This window comes from Bicyclus anynana, chromosome 15 (assembly GCF_947172395.1).
Source record: "Bicyclus anynana chromosome 15, ilBicAnyn1.1, whole genome shotgun sequence".
Lineage (NCBI taxonomy): Eukaryota > Metazoa > Arthropoda > Insecta > Lepidoptera > Nymphalidae > Bicyclus > Bicyclus anynana.
Genome location: NC_069097.1, coordinates 16,216,112 through 16,238,320, shown reverse-complemented (window position 1 = coordinate 16,238,320; position 22,209 = coordinate 16,216,112). Strand labels below are relative to the sequence as shown.

Below are 22,209 nucleotides of genomic sequence, written 5' to 3'. Positions count from 1 at the left end.
TCATCAGACATTCCTTAATAGCCCAGTGCAAGGCTACGCCTCTCTCCTATAAGGAAAGATCTCTCTTAACATTCGCCATATTTATTTATGTCAGTTCCATAGAATATATAATAGGTAGCTTATCAAGTTTGGGATGAATTTCTGTCTTAGTAAACACCCTGGCTTACACGTTAAAGCTTTTACATATGAAGTCTCATTATATATTACACTCTAGTTAAATAATAATCCAAGATATAATTAACGTCTGGATCGCTATTAGCTTTCCTGGAATGCATTAAAGCGTCAGTCGGGAACTTAGAAAGTTGTGACGGAAACATGTGCCGTCAAGTGCAGCCGCGCTGGTAGGGTTGCAACTACCCCCGCTTTGTGACTTCAGGGTATTTGTTGTCTCACATACAAGGGCTCATATACAACTAGACTGCATCAGGTTGCATGTATTCGTAAGATAATATGAATTTCATTGTTAATTTTAGTTTTATGATAAGACTAGCAGACGCGCGCGACTTCGTCCCCTTGAAATTCATATTTTAACAAATCCCGTGGGATCCATAGATTTTTTAGGATAAAAAGCTTCAATGTTGCTCTATCTTTCAGTGAAAGTGCCAATACAATCGGCCTAGCCGTCTCAAAAATTTGCGCGGACAAACAGAAAGACAGACAGACAAAAATTTTAAAAAAGTTGTGTTTCAGTGTCATGTATAGATTAAGTAACTATTTTAAGCACTGGAGAAAAAATAGTTAAGATGCACACATGTAACAATGAACTTGCTAACTTTATCTAAGCTGTTTTTGCCATTATATTGCACAAGGATTTTCTATAAGCGATATTGATAGTAGAAGTCTTCCGATGTAGACGCCGACGATTGCATTTCGTTGAAGCAGCAACCCTGCGCCGAGCTCACGTACTGAGTCTGAGAAGCGCTTCACGAAGATTACATTTTAATTATCATTTTATAGCAAAAGATATTGTGATCCGATGTCAAATTACCCGACAATTTGCAGCTCAAAGAGTGCCACGAGTTGCACGAAGCCATGAACATCTTTCATTGATTTCCTTTACAAATCTATACTGCTTCGATCCGACGGATTATAAATGATGGAAACTGACGTGATTATTTGTTATGTATTTGAGTATGCCGTAGTAGTTAAATAAAGTTATTTCAAGATATTTCATTTATCTTATAAGGAAAGAAGAAAAGTTTCAACACATACCGGCTTAATATTTACATAACTTTATATTTTTCACTTCTCTCCCTTCCACCAGAATGGAACGGAGTGATTAAAAAATGCCTCCAACCCCGAAGCTAGGCTATAAATAAGGGCAGACAGTAAGTGGCACACAGAGACCCGTTGAGCGTTATTTACACCGCCGATTGTAGCCCAAACGACCCCGCGTGCAAACATTCGCCTCACGCGCGAGGGATCAATCCTCCGCCGTCATTAGCGGAGGTCGGACCTGTAATCAGTGTCGGCACTCCATCAATCGAGGGCCCTCCGCAGAGACCCTTTCCGTGTTCAATTGAATTACGAGCCCTCGCAAATACGGCAGTTCAAAGATACCCTTGCGGACTCGTGACGCAGATCAAAGTTCTGACTACCTGCTACTTATGCATTAGCCTTCTGTTGTCTTGCTTCTGAATACAAATCTCCATTTACATAGGAGAAATACTAGCCTTTCTGATGTTGCTTCGATACACGTTTGCGTATATGGGTAATGATTCATCTGTATGATTTGTATGATTAGGTAATCAATTATGATATGATTTTGTTGACTTTTATTATTCAATTATGGTATTTTATGGAATTGACTTTGACCAGGATTAATAGTTCAACGCATGGAAGTTGAGATGGTGAAACCTAATACTGAATTTCTTACATTCTATTTTTTGGGAAAGGCCAGAAGAAGTTTAATTCTTATTAGATTCGATTCGACTGCATGACTTTAGATGAAATGAATGTTACACTAGTACAGACAATGCAAACAAGATTTCCGATAAACTAATTTTTGCAACTGCTTCAATAAAGGCCTGTGTGTAGGACGGGATGAGATGACAAGATATTTATTACGTAAGTGTATTTACGGGCGATTACGATTGTTATAAGGGCGCGAAATGGACGATGTGGTGTAAGCCTTGTCCCATCGCCGTCCGTCGACGTCTTAACCCCGTGAAGTCTTAATGTTTATCACTCATTAAGACTTCTATCTAACGAAAGTCCGACGCGCAATCCCCGTGTACAAACCAACACCCACCGATCAACATTACACCTCGCATTCCGAACAGCAATCCATTCAGTATTGCATTCACACGCGACTGCTTCTATGATTCAATGAAACGGTCAAACGCTCACCGCTTCCGAGCGTAATCATTGCGTCTATAGCATATATAGCTCGTAGTGTAAGAGACTGTCGCAATTATCAAAAGAGACCAAGATATGATGCCATAGAGTTGGTCTCTGTACAAACTGACCCTATATACGAAGTCAGACGAAGGAGAATCTGTGGAACAATCCCAACATCAGTCCTTATGCGACGTCGAGGAAAATTCACCTAGGTGACTGGAATTAAAAACGTTCCCATTTTCCAGGTCGTTTCATCTACACACAAGAAACCATCTTTCAGCTGCGGTGTATCTACATAAATATAATGGAGTTATTTAAGGTATAAGCAAATACTGCAAAGGCCGACAACGCTTTTGAGCAGAGCATGAGCAGCGGTATCAGATGACCTGCGTTTAAAGCATTGAAGTATTGTTATCATTTAGATTCCTCGTTAATAATTATTTTCAAACATGTAGAAATGGTCACAGACAGTCGTTTTTCAAATTAATGCTACGAAATCGTCATAAAAAAGAAGAGATAATGACTAATCCATTAGTATAATGTTATAGCCTCAAAGGTTTAGTACTTAGCAGGCGTCGACTGTATATAATATGTGGGTACTTTAATTTTATTACCTACTTAATGCTTATTGGATAACTTTGTCAGATAGAAAATAACCCTTTAACGGAGTAAACTATATTATATCCCGAGCTTTCGTTTTAGGGTAAATTACCCACTGTAATTTCATTTGTTTTCTTCTTTTAATATTGCGAGATATGTAACACAAAGTTAGTGCCGTAATATTACGTAACATATAACGCTAATACCCCGGCGTCCACAAAGCACGGAGCGCTATTACATCTCCCGTTTGACACGTGACACGAGCTAAGCCTATTCCGGCTCCGGCTTTCGGCCATTTTGGCTTTTGGCGCGGGCGGGAGAATGCGCGCGAAAAATTGCATCCGTCCCTGACGGTACAATGGCAGACGGAGGACGGAGGACGGAGATGCGGTCATTGACGAGCGCTGGGTGCCATTCTCTGCGTGTAGCGTGCTTTATGACTATTCTAGAGCTTTTTTCACTGTAACAGCGTATTTAGGCATGTTTTCCCCAACAGCCGCATTTGACGGCCTCTGTGGCGCTGTGGTAAGCGCGGTGGATTTACAAGAAGAGGTTTTCTTAATTGATCCAGGTCTGGCTGGTGGGAGTGGCTTCGGCCGTAGCTAGTTGCCACACGCTAAGTGATTTAGCGTTCCGGTACAATATCGTGTAGAAACCGAAAGCGGTGTAGATTTTCATCCTCCTCCTAACAAGTTATCCCGCTTTCATCTTAGATTGCATCATCCCTTACCATCAGGTGAGATTGCAGTCAAGGGCTAATTTGTAAAGAATAAAAAAAAGCCGACAGGGATATGTATGATAAAACGATATAAATCAAATTAATTGATATGTATAGCCTTAACTGTTTCGACAGATGTTTCTAAAAGAATACAAGCACTACAAGCGTTGTTAATAATTATTGTTTGCTAACATTTGTTTGTTATTACTAAGTCAGTGGTAAACAACCTAACACTACAACTCCTGTAATTCGTAGCAGAATCATAAAGGTTTATACGGTTATAAAAAAACAAAAAGTTATCTATCAGAAACGTCATGATAATTCGATAAACAAAAATAAAAACTGAAATTGAATGAAGAACTAAGATGAAACACTTCGGGCACGCTTAAAGACAGAGCCCAAAGCGGGCACACCCTAAGGTTAAGTGAAAAACAAAGTTGTAATATAACATATTGCTACTAGATGATAAATGTATCCTACTTTGATAGTCAATGTTGAAATTGTTCATATATACCACTAAAATATAAAACTTGAAAACCCTGTCGTTTGCTCGCTTTGCTCGGGGGATAGCCAAGATAGAAAGGCAACATGGGTTATAAAATTTATAAAATATAACAAATTACCTAGCTATCACAAACGCTATGATAATCCGATAAAAAATAAGAGTTGAAACTGAATGAAGAACTAACTAGATGAAACACTTGGGCGCCTCACAATCTTGCAAGTATCCGTCGTGAGTGAGCGGGTGAGCGGGTGAAATGCAATAAAACTTAGTTTAAATAAACCTTCTCCCGTCGTCGCGTCGTTCATTTGCATAACAGTTTGCTTTCCATTTGCATTGCTTTTAATCTATCCGTATCCATACAAATACATATGATCCAAGTGTCCGTTTGTGGTTTTAAATTTGCTCCCATTGTTATTAAGCCTATTAATAGTTATTGTTGCTTATTCATCAAAATTGTTTGTAATCTAGAAAATCGCTGAAAATTTCAAGAAAATATAAGAATTTCCTTTTAATTTCTTCCACATAACTGTAGAAAAAGAAAATTATTTAATAGAGACAATTTTTTCTTCTTGTATAGTTCGAGTGGCGCAAGGGGATCGGCTTTTAGACTTCAACGATTTTTTTTTATTTTCTCCTGTTCAGGAAAACCCTGAGGATCGAAAGAAGGAAGGTTCCCAGAGGAACCCATGATTCCACGTACACTTCGAATTTTTCATCACATGATGATTAAATGATGTCGCCGTATCAGTAATTTAGCACAGATATATTTTAAACCCTATCCCTTGCTTTCTAAGAAACATTGCGACTGAACCAGTTTTTGTTTTACAATCGACAACAAACAACCGAACCCAACCAACCCGAGCAGGAGCTGTTACTTACAAACCAAAGCTCTGTCTCCATCTTACACTACTGTGGCTGAGGGGTACTCCTTTGAGTAAATTCCAGACACTTTACAGCAAACGGAGTCGAGGGTAAAAGCTATCAGATTTATTAATGCACCCTTTATGTTAGCGTCTTTTATAGCGTCCTTAGAACAGATATAGAAGTGGCACTTGGTAGTTAAAAGCTTTGATTATGCGTCTGGTATTCTGGTCTATAGAAAGACTTGTCTGAGTGCTATTTCACAGAATGTTGCAGCTATTACACCTTTAGATTAAAATTGCCACGGAATGCAGTTAGCGGGGGAGTTGCTTTATATGAGACGTTTATACTCAACTCAAGTCAACTGGTCTATAGACCACACGATACGAGTAAGTTGAGAAATTAAAATATAAAAATAATAAGCAGAGCTAAGTCAGTCAGTCAGTTGACAGCTCAGTCTTCCCTGTTTTAAAAGAGAGTTTGCTTTGGAAGTTCCACCCTTTTGGTAATAATATACTCGAAATATAAAGAAATCTACACTAAATATTAATATTATAAGGAAAGATATATGTTTTTATTGTATATTTTCACCAATAGTAAGCTACGTTATAAGGGTATATTTATCCATATTTCCACGGGAATGTGAACTACGCGGGTGAAACCGCGAGGTTCCGCTAGTGTATACAATAAGGGCCTATACTCACGACACGACTGAAACTCGTCCTCTCCTTTCTCGCAGTCGCGTTGGTAGTTGCACACCCACAGCGCCGGGATGCACTTGCCCTCGGGGCAGCGGAACATGCCGCTCGGGCATATTGTGTCGCCTGCAACCAATGGAACAACGTTTACTATACACCTTAAATAAATACAATAGACATAAGTAGTACTTCGAACTATGTGCCCCGCCCATTGCCACTTCAGCTTCGCAACTCGTTGAGCTATGTCGGTGACTTTGGTTCTTCTGCGGATCTCCTCATTTCTGGCACACAGGCGAGGCACATAGTTCGAAGAGCCGATGGACGTTGGGGTCCCAAAGTGCTGGAATGGCGACCCCGCACTAGTAAGCAGTGTTGGCCGACCCCCCACCAGGTGGACTGACGACATCAAGCGAGTCGCAGGGATTCGCTGGATGCAGGTGGCTCAGTATCAGGATGTTTGGAAGTCCCTACAAAAGGCCTATGTCCTGCAGTGGACGTCCATCGGCTGATATGATGATGATGATGATGATGAAGTAGTACTTATAAACTAATGAACGGTGAAGGAAAAACATCGTGAGAAAACCTGCATATTTCTGAGTATTTTCAAGTTTGCCAATCCGCATTGGGCCAGTGTGCTAGCCTAACCCCTCCCAGTCTGAGAGGAGACTCATGCTCAACAGTGAGCCGAAAATGGGTTGTTAATGGTGATATAGTGAGATAGATATAGCAATAATAAAGCTGAGTCCCTGGTTAATTTGAAACCGTTCGGTAAACGAAACAGAGCCTTTAGTTTAATCTGCCAACGTTTGTACAGTGCGCCGAATTGTGTTAGTAGGGCCACGTCAATTTCCTTGAAAACTTTCAGTAACGGTACTTTGTATCACAGGAAGTAAATATTACGAATATGTATATTAAAATTGTACACGTATTGGTAGAGCATTAATAACCAATTAGTAAGAAAACCATAAATATTTCCACTTCACATGCACTTCAAACAAAACGTGTTTTCCAGTTCAATGATTTTCCTGTTTTACAATAACTTATATTATTGACCAGTCATCAGAGTAAGTTAGTAGTGAAGCAGGGAGATTTAACATAATATGTCGAGTTTAACCCAGCTATTTCTTTATTGAAAGACAAATTAATGTACCCAGTTACGACTACGTTTGACTTAAAAGCAATTTAATTACAATTATTATGAATTACTAAGGTAACACGTGAAACACAAAGACAGCGTCTACAAAGTTTCATAGAGGCAGGACAACATTTAAAATTCATTAACTCGAGAGACATTGTTCGCTCCGTAGTGAAGGAATAAGCTTAATTATTTAAAGACGTAGCCTTCGCTAAGAGGGTAAGAGGGAAACGAAGTTATGACGTAATGAGCCTCCTCGAAAGATGAATATTTTGGTCAAAGCCCGCTTAATGTTAGGGGATGTAATATTTTTGGGGAGAATTTATGAAGTCATTAAATCACGAGCGAGTTGAGCCAAGGTTGCTTTACCAGTGATGCTTAAAAATGCGTGAATCCCCAGGAACAGGACTTAGGTTTGAAACTTTTATGCATGTTATTTTCACATCATTGGGATTGAAGTTTAGAGGGCTTTTCCTCAGGTGCATAACATCATGAATATATTCTAAAATCATTGATTAATCAATTGACAAACTTGTTCATTGGTCAAGAGATTACGGTCAACCATTAACCTCTTATAATAAAAGGACGCACAATCAGTTTGACACTTTTAGAATTATTAGTAAAGAAAATTATACATAAAGGCCTTTAAATATAGTCCAATATTCAATAAAATCCCAAATTTAGAGCAAAGTCAACCTTAAGGGTAACTCTGATAAATAATAATTAAATACACATACAACTATCGTCAGAAAATAAATATAAAATCTTTTGACGTGACAAAGTATATTCGATGGAGCCGGCTGCATACTCGAAAAAAGATGACGTCATGCGTCGTTCTCTCTCTCTAGGGTTGCCAACCTTTTTTACAAGAAATAAAGTATATTCTGGTCTATGAAAATTATTTAATAGTATTTAAGAAAAACTAACATTTTCTTTACAAAAATGCAACCATTCCATCAGTATTTTTTATGACGTTGTCACGTTCAACTATCGTCAGTAAACCGACTATACAGACAACCGATTTTTTTAATAAAAAAATACCCGATTTCAATGATGTATTGATCCGTTTGAAGGCGGTGATAAGCCAATTTTAATGGTTGTTAATATCAAAAAAAAACAACATGCATACAGCCGAACGTAGAACCTCCTGCTTCTTGGAAGTCGGTTAAAAATAGGAAATAGGCCAGTGGGTTGGTAATAATAACAATATTAACAGTTATTGGATTGGCAGGTAGTAAGTACAATGTACAACTTTGTTAATTAAAAGAGGTTCAAAAAGCCACTCAGATAACGACAGCATCCCACGCCCAACCCCCGAGGGGGTCGAGTGAACGATCATCGAAGACTGATGAGTGATGACCCTCCACCGATCATCGTCTGTCTCACGCTCAGGACACCGCGCCACATCTCATTAACATGGCTGATAAGGTCTCACATGTTGTGGGAGTCTCGTGAAGAGCTTACTATAGAAATGATCCTATGAAGTAAGGTCTTACCATTTTGCCGTAGTATGGACCGACGTCATTATGCGAGCAGGAATCTTCGAAGCGCGATGTTATTTTACGTGTTAAAGATGTAGCGCCATCTGACGTCGATTCGGCGAATTACTTCGGAAACCAGAGTTACCTTACTTGAATTGAGTGCCAAGAAGTTGTGTTTGGCACTCATTGAGTGGGGATGTTTTTTTGGTCGCTGATTGTGCACCCACTTTGTAATAGGAGATCGATGCGGTCAACGCAAATGTTTTATCAGCGAATGAGATGAAAACTGTCAGTGCCATATACATTGATCATAGAGTCATAGTCATAGTCGAAACTAATAAAAAGCAATACCCACGAATCATGTTAATCTTCACTAACAAGTACTTTAAAGCCAGTGATTTAGATTCTAAAGTCCACCGGTACAAACAAATTCCATATTTCTCGATGTGAACAGCCGGCTAGCGGGGATGAGATGGCTCGATCCTGAATATGATTTTGAAGCATATTTAAGAGGTAGGTGAGTGGAGATGCAAATGAGGTCGTTTGAACATCCGGCGAATTCACTTTAACGCAGATTTGTGGCCGCACGCCTCACGTGCGAGCTCGTGCACCGATCGTGTTCTATACGTCTTTTTGTTTAAATTGATTTATAACGAAGTTAAAGTTGTCGGATACAGGGCAGCGCATTGTTGGACGAGTTCCTCTTGCCCTGCAAATTGCTGTTTTGTTTCCCACTTAATTAAGTGAACCATCTACTTATTCCATCAACTATTACTATACAAAAATATTCTTCATGTGACGACATGCAAGCATTAACGAAATTTTCATTAAAATGAACTGTATATCTTTGCTGCTTGCATATCAGTGGTCGACAATGAATAAAAGATGCGCAAGTCTGTAGGTGAGGCTAACGAGGCGAGTCGATGATAGTGCTGGTGTTTGTGGTCACTTTGAATGTAAAAATTCACGACCGTTGTCACTTCCGAGAAAAATTGGTTTTGATATCTATGTCGAACAGAAAATCTGAATTTTGATTTTAAGGTATACTTGTTTTTGCCGGTGATTTGGCGTCATTATTAAATGATAAATATTTTACTCAATACTTAATATATGCTACAGAGTACAAGTGTATAACCGTCTTGTTCTAACATTTACGGCTCAGATGTAGTTAATGTGGAACAAGCAATTTTATACAACAACAGTTGAAGAGAGATGCCGCCTACAGTTAGCTACGAACACTGAAAGGATTTTACCGAAACTAACCGGTAATCACATGTATTACACGTGACAGCGGCACCTACCAATACCCATGTATTGGTAGGTGCCGCTGAATAATTTGAAAGAGTGTCGAAGACAGCGAAATAGAATGGAGTGTTTATTAACATGAAGCATGTTATGTTCCTTTAGCCTTGAGGACAAAGCTACCAAATTGCAATGTATATTTAGGAGAAGTGAAGTAAATGAAGAGCTAATAACGTCAAGCTGTTTAGAGCGAGCTATAAAACAGCTTGACGTACAAACATGAAATTTGGCAGGGAGGTAATTTATAGTTAGTAGGTATTCTAAGAACGGATTTTGCGGTAGGGCCGGATTAAAAAGGTCTAAGGACGGACGAAGTCACGGGCGTCCGGTAGTTACTTATATTTAAAAGAGTGTGCACATAAAAAAGTCAAGGACAGAAGCTGAGCGATCATAAAAGTATGTAATCACTTAAAAAGTTTCCAAAATCCAATGAAATCCGTCATTAGTCGTAATTTGGGCAAACGGCCATAAAGCAGTCTCCCATCTTTATGACGGCAGTCGTGAAATTTTATTGGCGTATTGTTTTCCGTTCAGCCGCGACTACGGCTACAACCCAGTGCCCACACGCTCACTGGCGGGTTATGGCTGTAGGCTGCGGCTGTTAACCGCCTAATGGCTGTAGTTGCCCTGAGCCGTGCGGTGTTGGCTACGACTACATAAGCTAGATAGCTTATTAGGTAGTTGATGTACGGTTTGATTAAATCGAATTAGTTTATTTCCAAACGGCTTTGTGTACAATCACTTTTGTAGTGATTTAAGTCTACTGAGGAGACTAGTCTACTTTGGCGGCCTCCGTGACGCAATGGTATGCGCGATGGATTTACAAGACGGTCCAGGTTTGACTGGTGGGAGCTTTCAGCCGTGGCTAGTTACCACCGTACCGACAAAGACGTACCGCCAAGCGATTTAGCGTTCCGGTACCATGTCGTGTAGAAACCGAAAGGGGTGTGGATTTTCATCCTCCTCCTAACAAGTTAGCCCGCTTCCTTCTTAGATTGCATCATCACTTACCATCAGGTGAGATTGTAGTCAAGGGCTAACTTGTAAAGAATAAAAAAAGAGCTGGTAAGAAATTCGGCAGTTCAGAAAGGGAGAAGTGGAAACAAGTTATTGTTTATTTCAAAAAATTCACACCGAAAGTTGGTAAGTTAAGTAAGTTGGTATGTTATGTGCATGTCTCAAAGGGTAGGTACGTAAAGTCTTCGGTCACGGTTATCATCAATAACTTGTGACAGTAATCGTTATCAACATTCAAGATAAACTTGAAGAAGTTCACGCTCACTCACACGAGGAAAACACTCTAAAATATGTCTGTAAAGTAAACCACAAGAAAAACGAAATTGTTGGTTGGTTTAATTCTAAAGTCATTATCTGAATGACTCTAAGCGTAGCTTGTTTGTAGTTCTTTTATCAATTAGACCATATATTGTTAGCTGCACTTCTAAAGTCCAATAGTCTGCTGAACTACAAAGGAAACTGTAATATGTACAATAACGCGGTACACCAAACAAATCATAAACCGCGTATAAACCGTCCACGGCCACAACATAAAGCTCGTTATCCCGTAACAAGGCTGACTTCTTTGCGAGCCATCCCCCTCGCGTTTAATTCCACCGTTGCCATTCAATTTTAGTCTTTATTGTCCTTTGTTTATGGCCGAAGGGGGAAACGCGGGTAATGTGGAGCAAAAGCTATTTCTTAAACATTTTATTATCCTTTCCTTAAAGGAAATTAAATGGCTATTTAATTTGTAATAGATTTTCTTATAGAGTAAAGTGCTTACTTTGTAGTTTAGCTTTCTGTATCAGAAAAGATAAGCCTTGGATACAATATGTGAATTCATAATATCTTTAACATAGTTAAGATAACATTTTTTGGGCTTTCAGCTGCGGTTACCTCATTCATAGAGCGATAATCTGTGACAGCCACATTTAATATATAATAATTTATTTATTTTGCTATTATTCGCGAAAAGCCGACAAACCCACGCGACAACGTCACCCAGGTCCGACGAAATACTCTCTACGTACGTTTCACCCCGGAACCGGAGCATCCTCTGGAGATGATGACTCTACAACGTGCAATTGCAACTTTTTATTGCACATGGGTTCGTCGACTTTTCGCAGATCATAGCAAAATATAATATTTTGAATTACAACAAAATTGTTATTATGTGTTGAAAGAAAAATACACAGCGTCGCTTTGAAGATGGTTCTGTGAGGTGTGTACCAAACCTTATATTGGTATGTGTACTCACCCTAATTTTCCTGCTAAATTGGTATCTTACTTATCTGTCACCTGCGAGGGCGTTTATTGCATCTGTGGGCAAGCCCTTCCTAATGTCATAGAGTCTTCACCAGGAAGAAATTCCTGCGACGCTGTGTATTTTTCTTTCAACACATAATAACAATTTTGTTGTAATTCAAAATATTATATTATGTGTTTACTAAAAATACACAGCGTCGCTTTGAAGACTTGTTTGTTTTCTGCTGGTGACAAACACAAAACGCTATGTGAAACATAATTATATATATTTATATATATTTTAATTCTCCATAAAGTCTAAATTATTGGTATTTAGACTATATTATAGAAGCAATTGTATTTTATCTACTGAATAAAAGTAATCTACTCATAACAAAATAAGCAAATTAACCATTAACATAACAGTCAACACATAATAGCAAAAACACAATACACTAAAAATCATAATATTCTGGCTTGAGCCTATTAAAGAGTAATTAAGATACTTCATCTTTCTTTGTATATCTTTACCATAAAAACTTTTTAAAAGTATACACACTCTTCCAGCTTCCTCTGGCTAATATATTATCTATTGGATGATTCTCTACCTAACTTGACATCACTGCAGATCTAAAAGACCCTGGAGATGCTGTCATGCCAGATTTTAATCATCCCCCAATTACTGTCTGAGACGCTGATCGTAGTTCCCCATTTATTGTAATAATCAAGTGGTTTAATTCTTGTTCTTGGCATCACCTGCTTTCAATTAGGACTATTAGATCTTTACCCATCTTCTGGGAAATCTGGGGATGTGGATGCTTTAACAATCACCATCCTGGCTGTCTCTGGTTTGATAAATCTGATCTTGATCCAAACCTTGGTTAAAATCCTTCTCTCATCTTACACACCTATATTACAAGTCTGAATTTCTTAATACTGTCATATCATGAACCCTTCTTCTAGAAGCAAAGATAAAAATGGCTGCAGTTCGACAAGATACATCATAGAGAGAATGTTCTCTACATGGTATAACTGGTTATGGTTTAAGTGAATGACGTGTAGCCATTGCTTAAATCGATTTTTCTTCCTCATCTTTGAGTATCTTAATTTAATAGAATGTCCCTATAGCAAATTTATGAATTAAAATGGTGCTTTAAGATAAATTTAATTATAAATACAACCAAGCAATTTAATTATAAATACAGGCAATAAACCTAGTTAGGTCCTTGAATTGCGGTAGACAACTGTTATCACATCATTCAAACTGTCCCTTTACTGTTTAGTGTTGTATAATGTCTGTATTGTGTTGATCATCTCCAACTAGTCTTTAGTAATTGCCTTTCTCTTGCTGTCTGTGCACAGATCTGTTCCCCCTACCTCCAAGATGGCAGGATCAGTTGGTCTACTTGTGCTGGTGACTTGGCCTGTTGCTATGTCGATCAAGCATTCTGACAGGATCTGTATTGTCGCTGACGGATCCAAGGCTCTTGATTTCAGATATGCCAACCAATCACAGAGGTGTTACAATAATATAGTGACCTGCCTTGCTTAGGTGTGCCAATACATATGGCCTAAGGTTCAGTGAAGGGAATATCCATCCTGGATGCCAACTCCATTGAAGGCATCTGAGAACATTGCTGAGTGATCTTTACAGTTCAATGAGACATATCTTTTGACCTCAGCTGTCTCTGTGGATGCAAATAAGTCGACGTCAAGTCTTCCCCAATGATAATATAATTGGCTTGTTGCTTTGTGTAACAAATGCAACTCTGATAGCCTTCGTCCCCTTGATAGGCGATCGGCTGTGCAGTAGTATCTCCCCGAGAGATGAATATGGAGAGAATGGGCTGATAGGAATATGTTCCTTGTTTCTGTCAGCCTCAACAACATGCATTAACAAATTGAAGAGACTCAGTGACTGAGTCCCTCCCTGTGTTTGTATTGGAGACAAGAGTCAGGTTGTCGGACTGAACTAGAGTGTGGGCATCTTACAATATGTGAGATTGATTCTGTATTGATGCCTGAGACCAGTTCCTTCTTGTTCGATGACATCTTACATGTTCTTTGGTCCAGGTTCTCGACATGTAACTCTCTTTTAACTGTGCTCCCTGACTGCCATCTGCTTCGTCGGTTGTCAGGCAATGAATGTGAGGGTGTTGATGTAGACAAGCGACCCTGTGGAACTACACAATCTGCGAAAATCCCAGCAGCTTTTTCATTTGTTCCAATGTACAACAGTCCTGATACAGTATCTTTCTCAGTGCTACCTGTATTCTTTCTGTCTTCTCTAGTGACAATGATGTTTGGTTTATCTTGGTGTTCCAAGTAATACCAAGTTATAGAGATTACAAAGACTTCATAACTTCTGCAGTTTGAACAATTAATTTTGACCTGTCCTGGTGGACTAAGAGAAAATCGTCTAGGTAGATTAGAACACAAATTCCTCTTATACAACGGATTTCCGCAATCCAATTTGTTAAAGCTCCATTCCTGTATTGGATTTAGCAATGTTTTTGGATAATTTCTTAGCAATCCCAAAAATTCCAAAAACTTCACATCTTCAGCAGTCTGAAGAATTATCTTTGATGTCCTGGTGGACTTAGAGAAAATCGTCTAGATAGACTAGAACACAAAATTCTCTTGAACAAAGGATTTCCGCAACCCATTTGTTAAAGCTCAGTTCCTGTATTGAATTTAGCAATGCTTTTGGATAATTTCTTAGGTATCCAGAGATTCCAAAAGCTACACAACTTCAGCAGTCTGAAGAATTATCTTTGATGTCCTGGTGGACTTAGAGAAAATCGTCTAGATAGACTAGAACACAAAATTCTCTTGAACAAAGGATTTCCGCAACCCATTTGTTAAAGCTCAGTTCCTGTATTGGATTTAGCAATGCTTTTGGATAATTTCTTAGGTATCCAGAGATTCCAAAAGCTACACAACTTCAGCAGTCTGAAGAATTAACTTTGGCCTGTTCTGGTGGACTAAGAGAAAATCGTCTAGGTAGACTAGAACCCGAATTCCTCTCAAACGAAGGATTTCCGCAATCCAATTCGTTAAAACTCAATTCCTGTATTGGATTTAGCAATGCTTTTGGATAATTTTTTGCCATCCCAGAGATTCTAAAAGCTATGCAACTTCAGCCATCTGAAGAATCAACTTTGGCCTGTCCTGGTGGACTAAAAGAAAATTGTCTAGGTGGGCTAGAACACAAATTCCTTTCGAACAAAGGATTTCCGCAATCCAATTCGTTAAAGCTGCCGAATTCCGCTTGAACGAAGGATTTCGTCACGACGAAACAACGTTGCGGACTCCAAGGAAAAGCCGTTCCGTTGCGGAAAGTTGCGGAATTCCAAGAGGTTGATGTTAGACCAAAGAGCAGGGCTGACATGTTGTAATTCACCCGGGTACATTACCCTGAGGTAGTATCAATGAGCCTGTAGAAATTCTAGTACTGAGGCATAAGAAAATTAGCTGAATTCTTTTTGGTTTTACACAATCATTCAGTCCCCTGCGGTCAATAAACTGGGCAGTGGCTGCCGTTTCTCTTGGGAATAAAAAACATCTTTGACAGACAACTTGGTGTCTGATCTGGTCATTTGTGTGGATAAATAAAATGTGTTTCATGTAAGATATGTGAGTCCCCGATGCTCTATTTTTTTTTTTTTTTTTTACTTCCTTCTTCACATTATTAGTAAAAGTTTTACTGTTACCTGGTTGTAAGGCCAAGGCCCTGATATTACTTACTGATCACTGTATATAAATTACCTGTTGTTATCTCAATTGTTCTGAGGAATTATTGACCTAATAAATAATTTCCTGTAAATTCTCCCTGATCAGTTGCAAATTGTTCTGTTGCAAAATTCCATGGGTTATTCCACCTACCATTCGCTGGGTTCAGAGTAGTTGTAATATTATCACTCCAGTTCAACCACTGGGATTTATTGATAACTCAGAGGACGAGTGTGATGGTGTCACAGCCCCCCATCTGCCAGGGCTCCAGAGCCCAACTGAGGCCTGGGCCCGCATGGACGGGGTAAATCCCTGTATATAATTTGATAACTGACTTACCTAGTTATCAAAAATTCATGAGGATCCGAGTAACCAGAGGCGTTTCTAACATATGTATTGCCTGGGTGCAAGCATTACCTAGCGCCCTTTAAAAAGCGCGCGGTCAAAATGGAATACGTACAAAAATGTTAATAAGTATAAACGGCTGGGGCTCCCCAAATTCTTCGCCTGGCTGTCACACACCCCCTGCGTCATTGGTAAAAACGCCTCTGTGAGTCACTCTTATCCTATCTTGCCCTCGTGTTAGATGGATGTAAACTTGTACTTTCCGCATCCAAAACAGAGTCGCTATCGCTACTGCTTCAGTAGTTGAAGATGACGCAACTCTCTTCTCTCCGCGAGAATGGGCATTTTTACTCATTTCAACATCACTCTGTAAGTGTTCATCACTTTCACGGCTCATTTTCTCTATTAACAATAATAATAGGCCGGAAAAAACTTCAATAAACACATAAAGCAATACTTTTCATCAGATGAAAATATTTACGGCGGTTATCGCAGGAAATCACAAAACGCTATGACATTAGGAAGGGCTTGCCCACAGATGCAATAAACGCCCTCGCAGGTGACAGATAAGTAAGATACCAATTTAGCAGGAAAATTAGGGTGAGTACACATACCAATATAAGGTTTGGTACACACCTCACAGAACCATCTTCAAAGCGACGCTGTGTATTTTTAGTAAACACATAATAAATAAATTATTATATAATCATGATGAACTTTCGCAAAGTCACGACTGCTTCTATCCAATAGCCACACCTTTGTCATCTTAAGGTAACTATCGACTGTGACTCGACAAAACACTTCAACTTATAAGGTCTTTAACGAAGAGTTGCTATGAAGCGTAGTAGAAGAAGTATCTGGCGAAGACTTGATATCTTATTTTAGAAAATATAAAAATACTAGCGGACGCCCGCGACTTCGTCCGCGTAAATTTCGATGTCAACTTTTCTACTACCCCTACCCTACCCTACCCCTACCCTATCACTACCCCAACCCTACCCTACCCAACCCCTACATCTACCCTACCCCCACCCTACCCCTACCCTACCCCAAACCTACCCCTACCTTACCTACACCCTACCCAAATCCTACCCCTACACTCCCCGTACCCTATCCCTTTCCTACCCCTATCCCACCCATACCCCTATCTCACGCCTATCCTACCCTTACCCTACCGCTTCCCTATCCTACCCGTACCTCTACCCTACCACTACCCTACCTCTACCCCTACCCTACCACTACCCTAAACCCGGCCCTAAACCTACCCTACCCCTACACTTCCCCTACGCTTCCCTACCCGTACCCTACCCTACCCTGTAACTTTTCTATCTTACTCCTACCCTTAGCAAAATCGGTCCAGTTCTTCGAGAGTGGTGGTATGACCAAGAGACATAGAGACTTCTATGCTAATAATATAAAGGGTAAAGTTCGTGTGGTTGTAGGAGGTAATCTCTGGATCTACTGGACCGATTTGGAAAATTGTTTTACCAATAGAAAGCTACGTTATTTGCAAGTGTCATATGTTTGATCCCCATATTCACACGGGAACGGGAACTACGTAAATGAAAGCGCCAGGCGTCATATAGCGGAATTTCTGCGTCTTTTAGAAATTTTGTAATATCTCCGAAACTATTTAAGTAATTAACATACTGTAAAGGGCAAATCTTATCTCCATAATATCCTTGTGATTATTAAATAATTTATTTTAATAAGGATTAAAGTTTAGTTGTATAAATAATGACGTAAACCTAAGTATATAAAATTAATAATTTTTAAAACACAAAAGGTACTATATCTGCTAATATATAGAAGATAGATATAGGGCGTCGCGGACTTTTTTGTAGAACTTTTAAAGATACATAAAGCCTCCATACATTAATTTCAATTTTTCACAATGGTTAAGGCAGCGCATGCGAATAAGTCTGTTTAAAAGGTTTTTAATCTGACCTGTATGACATAAACTGGGATAACTCGGCTAATATATATGATACCAATATAAAATATAGCCTATAGCACTCCCCGATAATGTAGCATTCTACTGGTGAAAGAATTTTTGAAATCGGACCAGTAGTTCCGAAGATTACCCCATTTAAATTACAAACTTACAAACTTTACCTCTTTATAATATTAGTATAGATTACTCTTAATATTTGGATGATTTAGAGTCTGTACATTTGTTACCGGCTAAGGAGGGAGACCGTGTAAGTATACTCAGCGGCACAATTATCCGCCCACTTAAATATACTCGCGTCATATTAGGGAGGGCGGAAAATTGTGCCTCTGAGTATAGGTGTATCATGGTTTCCTATCATATGTGAGTAATTTTGGCTATACTTTCAGAATTTATATGACGATGGTCTTACCAACGCAAGCTTTGAGATAAACATCGGTTCTCGGTTAGAAAATTTGAATATTCCTTGTATTGTTTAATTAAAAACTGTAAAAAAAAACTAAAAATTGCTTCAGAAATAAAAATGTACAAATGCTGATTGTTTCTTGAATTTAAATTTAATCTTCAGCAATTCACTTTATATAATCAAATTAATGTATGTTTGTAACAGCGTCTCGGTGTTTATAATATTTAGAAAATGCTACCTACATGCTTAGCGAGCACAAGACTGGTAACTAGCCTTCATTATGCAAATGATATTCATATGTAATTAAGTTAATGTATTTTATTATGAACTACATTACTGATTTAAACAATAAGCTTGATTGCTTTCATCCTAATGACCTAATACTGCTTTTCAAAACTAATAAGTGATATTATCGCTATATTTAGATGTATTTCTCTAGCAATTGCCGGCCTGTAAATATAATAATACAGGTATTAAATTTCAAAAATAAGCATAACACTTAGTTTCGAGATAGAGAAATACAGTTCGAAGTCCAAGTCTCAGATCAAAACTCAGCAATGCTTGGCAACAGAAATAAATATGGCCGTAATATTTTGTAAAATAAAATCCATTTAATATTTCTTTTCATTTGTTAGTGTTAGGAAATAAAACAAAGAAATTTAATTTAAAATTGTTTTGTCCGCCATTTATAACGAGATTAATTCGCGAGCTGCAATAAGACGGGATCTGTACGCAGGAGCTGCACTCAAGAGATGAGGCATTACCCGGACGGACGGACGGACGGACGGACGGACGGACCGGACGGCGGATTTCCCGGGGGCTGCAAGTATCACGGACGTCTGGGAAACTAAACATTAAGCGGATTTTATTTACTGATATTTGAAACAACATTTTTAGCGGAATCTTTATGCTATTTTCCTTTGTACACAGCTCGCGTTATCATTATTAACTTTAAATCGTGTTTTCATTTTAATTTCTTCAAAAAGAAAGCTGTAAGTAAGCTAATTATTTTATGCCTGATAAATTAAATATTTTTTTATTCATTCGATCTTTTAAAGTTCGATTGTAAGATAGTACTTAATTTATCAAGTCTTATGAATTAAAATTTAAATTGGATTTGGGAATGCTATAAATAGATATATTTGTGTAGGTATGTGAGGCATATAACATGTTCAATATTTGAAAATGAAAATTCGGCATATTGTAATTACTGATAGTAATATATATTATGCATATGTTATGTATATATAGTATAATAGTCTATCCATCATTACAAAGTTTCGAAAATATGAAGTAAGATGTAGAAAACAAAATCCTTATACCTCTCGTATAGTACAATAGATTCAGTTTAAACAAAAGCTCATCCATTTATATTCCTGTCCTTACAGCGAGAGATCAGTTTGTCCGTCCGTACATACGGCACTGAGCACTGAGCTGCACTTCACAGATGAGATGCGGATTGAGATATTTCCGGAGACGGCTCTACTCGACGATGAAACACTTTTGTATCGAACGGAGCACTTGAAGAGTACTTTAGAATATTTGTAGTTACAAAATTTAAATCATATCGTAAGACCAAGTTGAGATAACTTTAGTAAAAAAAATTGACGTAACATATTATTCTTTTTAAAAAAAATAATTTTCTGCAACATTTGGATTTTGGTCTAAAAGCCTGCAACTGTCAGACATATCGCATTCTATGAAAGCGGACAGTTTGTAAATCTATACATATTTAAATATGGTAACCAATTACTCAAACTCCTGTTTGAATTATTGTGGACCTGGACCCTTGAAACCTGTCGAAGGTAGCACCTTCGAAAGCCAACACGATCCAAACTCCATAATTTGACGATTGGCTACCGTTTGGTTGGAGCATACATTGGCATCATCCTTCTTATCAGTATCTTCTTACTACAGTTGAAAAGGATCAATCTACTTAAGGATATTATGTTCGAATAATTTCATAATATTCTTAAGTAGATATACTACAAGAAATAAAATATTATGCAGAAATCCATTGCCTATACGGAGCATTAAAGATAAATAAGATGATTTTTTTTTTCAAATTACTAAGTTATTTCCTATTAGTAGGTGAACTATTTAGTCGGTAAGCTTGACACAGCGGTCGCGGGTCTAAGTAATGGTGTGATCACAAAGACATTACTTTCACTTAGCCCCCATTACCCTAAGTAATGTGCTCGGATAAGTATCTTCACGGACGACCGCCGATTCTAATTACCGTGAAAAAGCTTTATTTAAAGCACACTATCTCTACGATCTAAATCTAAGCTACCATTATACTTTTAACCCGACTACGGCGAAGCCAAATGATTTTGGCAGTCTATGTATGTATGTATGTATGCGCGTATATGTTCTATACTATTCTATTCTATTATATAAATGAATTTTAATGAATAAGGAATTTACTTAAACCTTAGATTCTAACTTTGAAAAAAAAAAACTAAGATAATCATCACGTGCACTTTACAAATGTGTATACTTATCGTATTGTTTAAGTCAAAATGTATCTTTAAAATCCGGTACATTTTGCGGGGTTGAGTCGTTGCATTTACTTATACAAATACATACTCGTATCAGAACACCGATAACACACGGCTAGTGTGACTGATTGGGAAGCGCAAAAGTATTAAATAAAAAATAAAGTTCAAAAACTATATCCGTCTAATCGGGAGAGGCGAAAAAGAATAAAACTCGAGATATGGTTTTACAGTAATCTAAGATAGATAGATAGAAAATGTAGTGAAAAAGGCCTATTGAGGATAAAAATAATTCACGGGGCAAATAGGTTGGCAGCGCCGCCGGGCTCGCTGCTTTATGAATATAAAGTGGTTTTAGAAGACGACTACTTATTTGTAGTCGGCAATGTGATTCATTGTATGGGGTTTTCTTTTTACAAATACTTATTTAATCACTTCCCTTTCTCGCGTCCTGATATCAAATCTCAAATGAATTGTTTCACCAAGATCAAGGACCGAGTACTCCACGACATGTGTCAATTTCTCAGACAAAGTTTACTAACCTTGGGTCAAAAAGTTTCTACTAAACTAATAAATTAATAATTCAACGATTACTAAAAAATGTAAAATCTATGCCGTAAGTAATTGAATTGTGAATTAATATAAAAAAAATATGGAGAAAAACGTTAAAAGCAAATGTACCGCTAAATAAAAAGCAATATGTCCGCCGGCTAGGAAGGGAATCGCGAAACAATTCAGCGAGCACAGACTAACGGAACAAACTAGACAGCTCGAGGAACACTGCGACATCGTGTTTTCGCCGTTTAGTGTTGGAAATAGTAGTCTGTGACGGATATGACGTCGCTCGATCTCGTATTGGCTTCAGTGTGCTCGTGGCGTTCGAGCCGTCCACATCTCTTGTTGTGTAATTCTTTATGGGTTACTTGGGATAGGTGGAGAGAGTGACTTGAGTGGAAAAGGGGAGTGTTAGTCGACTGTCAAAGGATCCTTTAACCCTACATACATCGTTCACAAGTACGTGACTCCACTCAAGGTCATTCTCTGCCATTCTAGGCTCTTATTTTGGTTACAGTTTGATTTGTTAATTAAGTTGTCCTGACAAGTGTTGTGAATCATAACCTTTGTTCGACATTAGTTTTCTTATATTTGAAATCACCTTTTGAGTCCTATAATAATCGGGTAATGAGTCTTGTCTTGGCTAGAGCCAATCGCTTTTGATATTATCATAAGTATTGACTGGATACTATACCTACTGTCCAGACGTTTTATGTCATCAGGAGCAATGATTAGCAACAAAACTAATCATGGCAGTAATACTCGTATTCCAACGAATGACTTATGTCAAAAAGATCTATTTATTACGTGGTGAAGCCTATATCAAAGTAAGTATTAT

General features: G+C 38.3%; 1 protein-coding gene and 1 pseudogene across 1 annotated transcript in view; both read right to left on the bottom strand.

Moving 5' to 3' along the window:
- The window catches only part of LOC112047476 (low-density lipoprotein receptor-related protein 2), a 199,695-nt gene that overhangs the window by 34,698 nt on the left and 142,788 nt on the right, over nucleotides 1-22,209 (bottom strand). Inside the window, exon 3 of the mRNA XM_052885787.1 lies at nucleotides 5,729-5,848. Within this exon, the coding sequence (XP_052741747.1) occupies nucleotides 5,729-5,848 (120 nt within the window). The remainder of the gene's footprint in view (nucleotides 1-5,728; nucleotides 5,849-22,209) is intronic.
- LOC112047504 (small nucleolar RNA U3) lies at nucleotides 8,136-8,351 on the bottom strand (annotated as a pseudogene).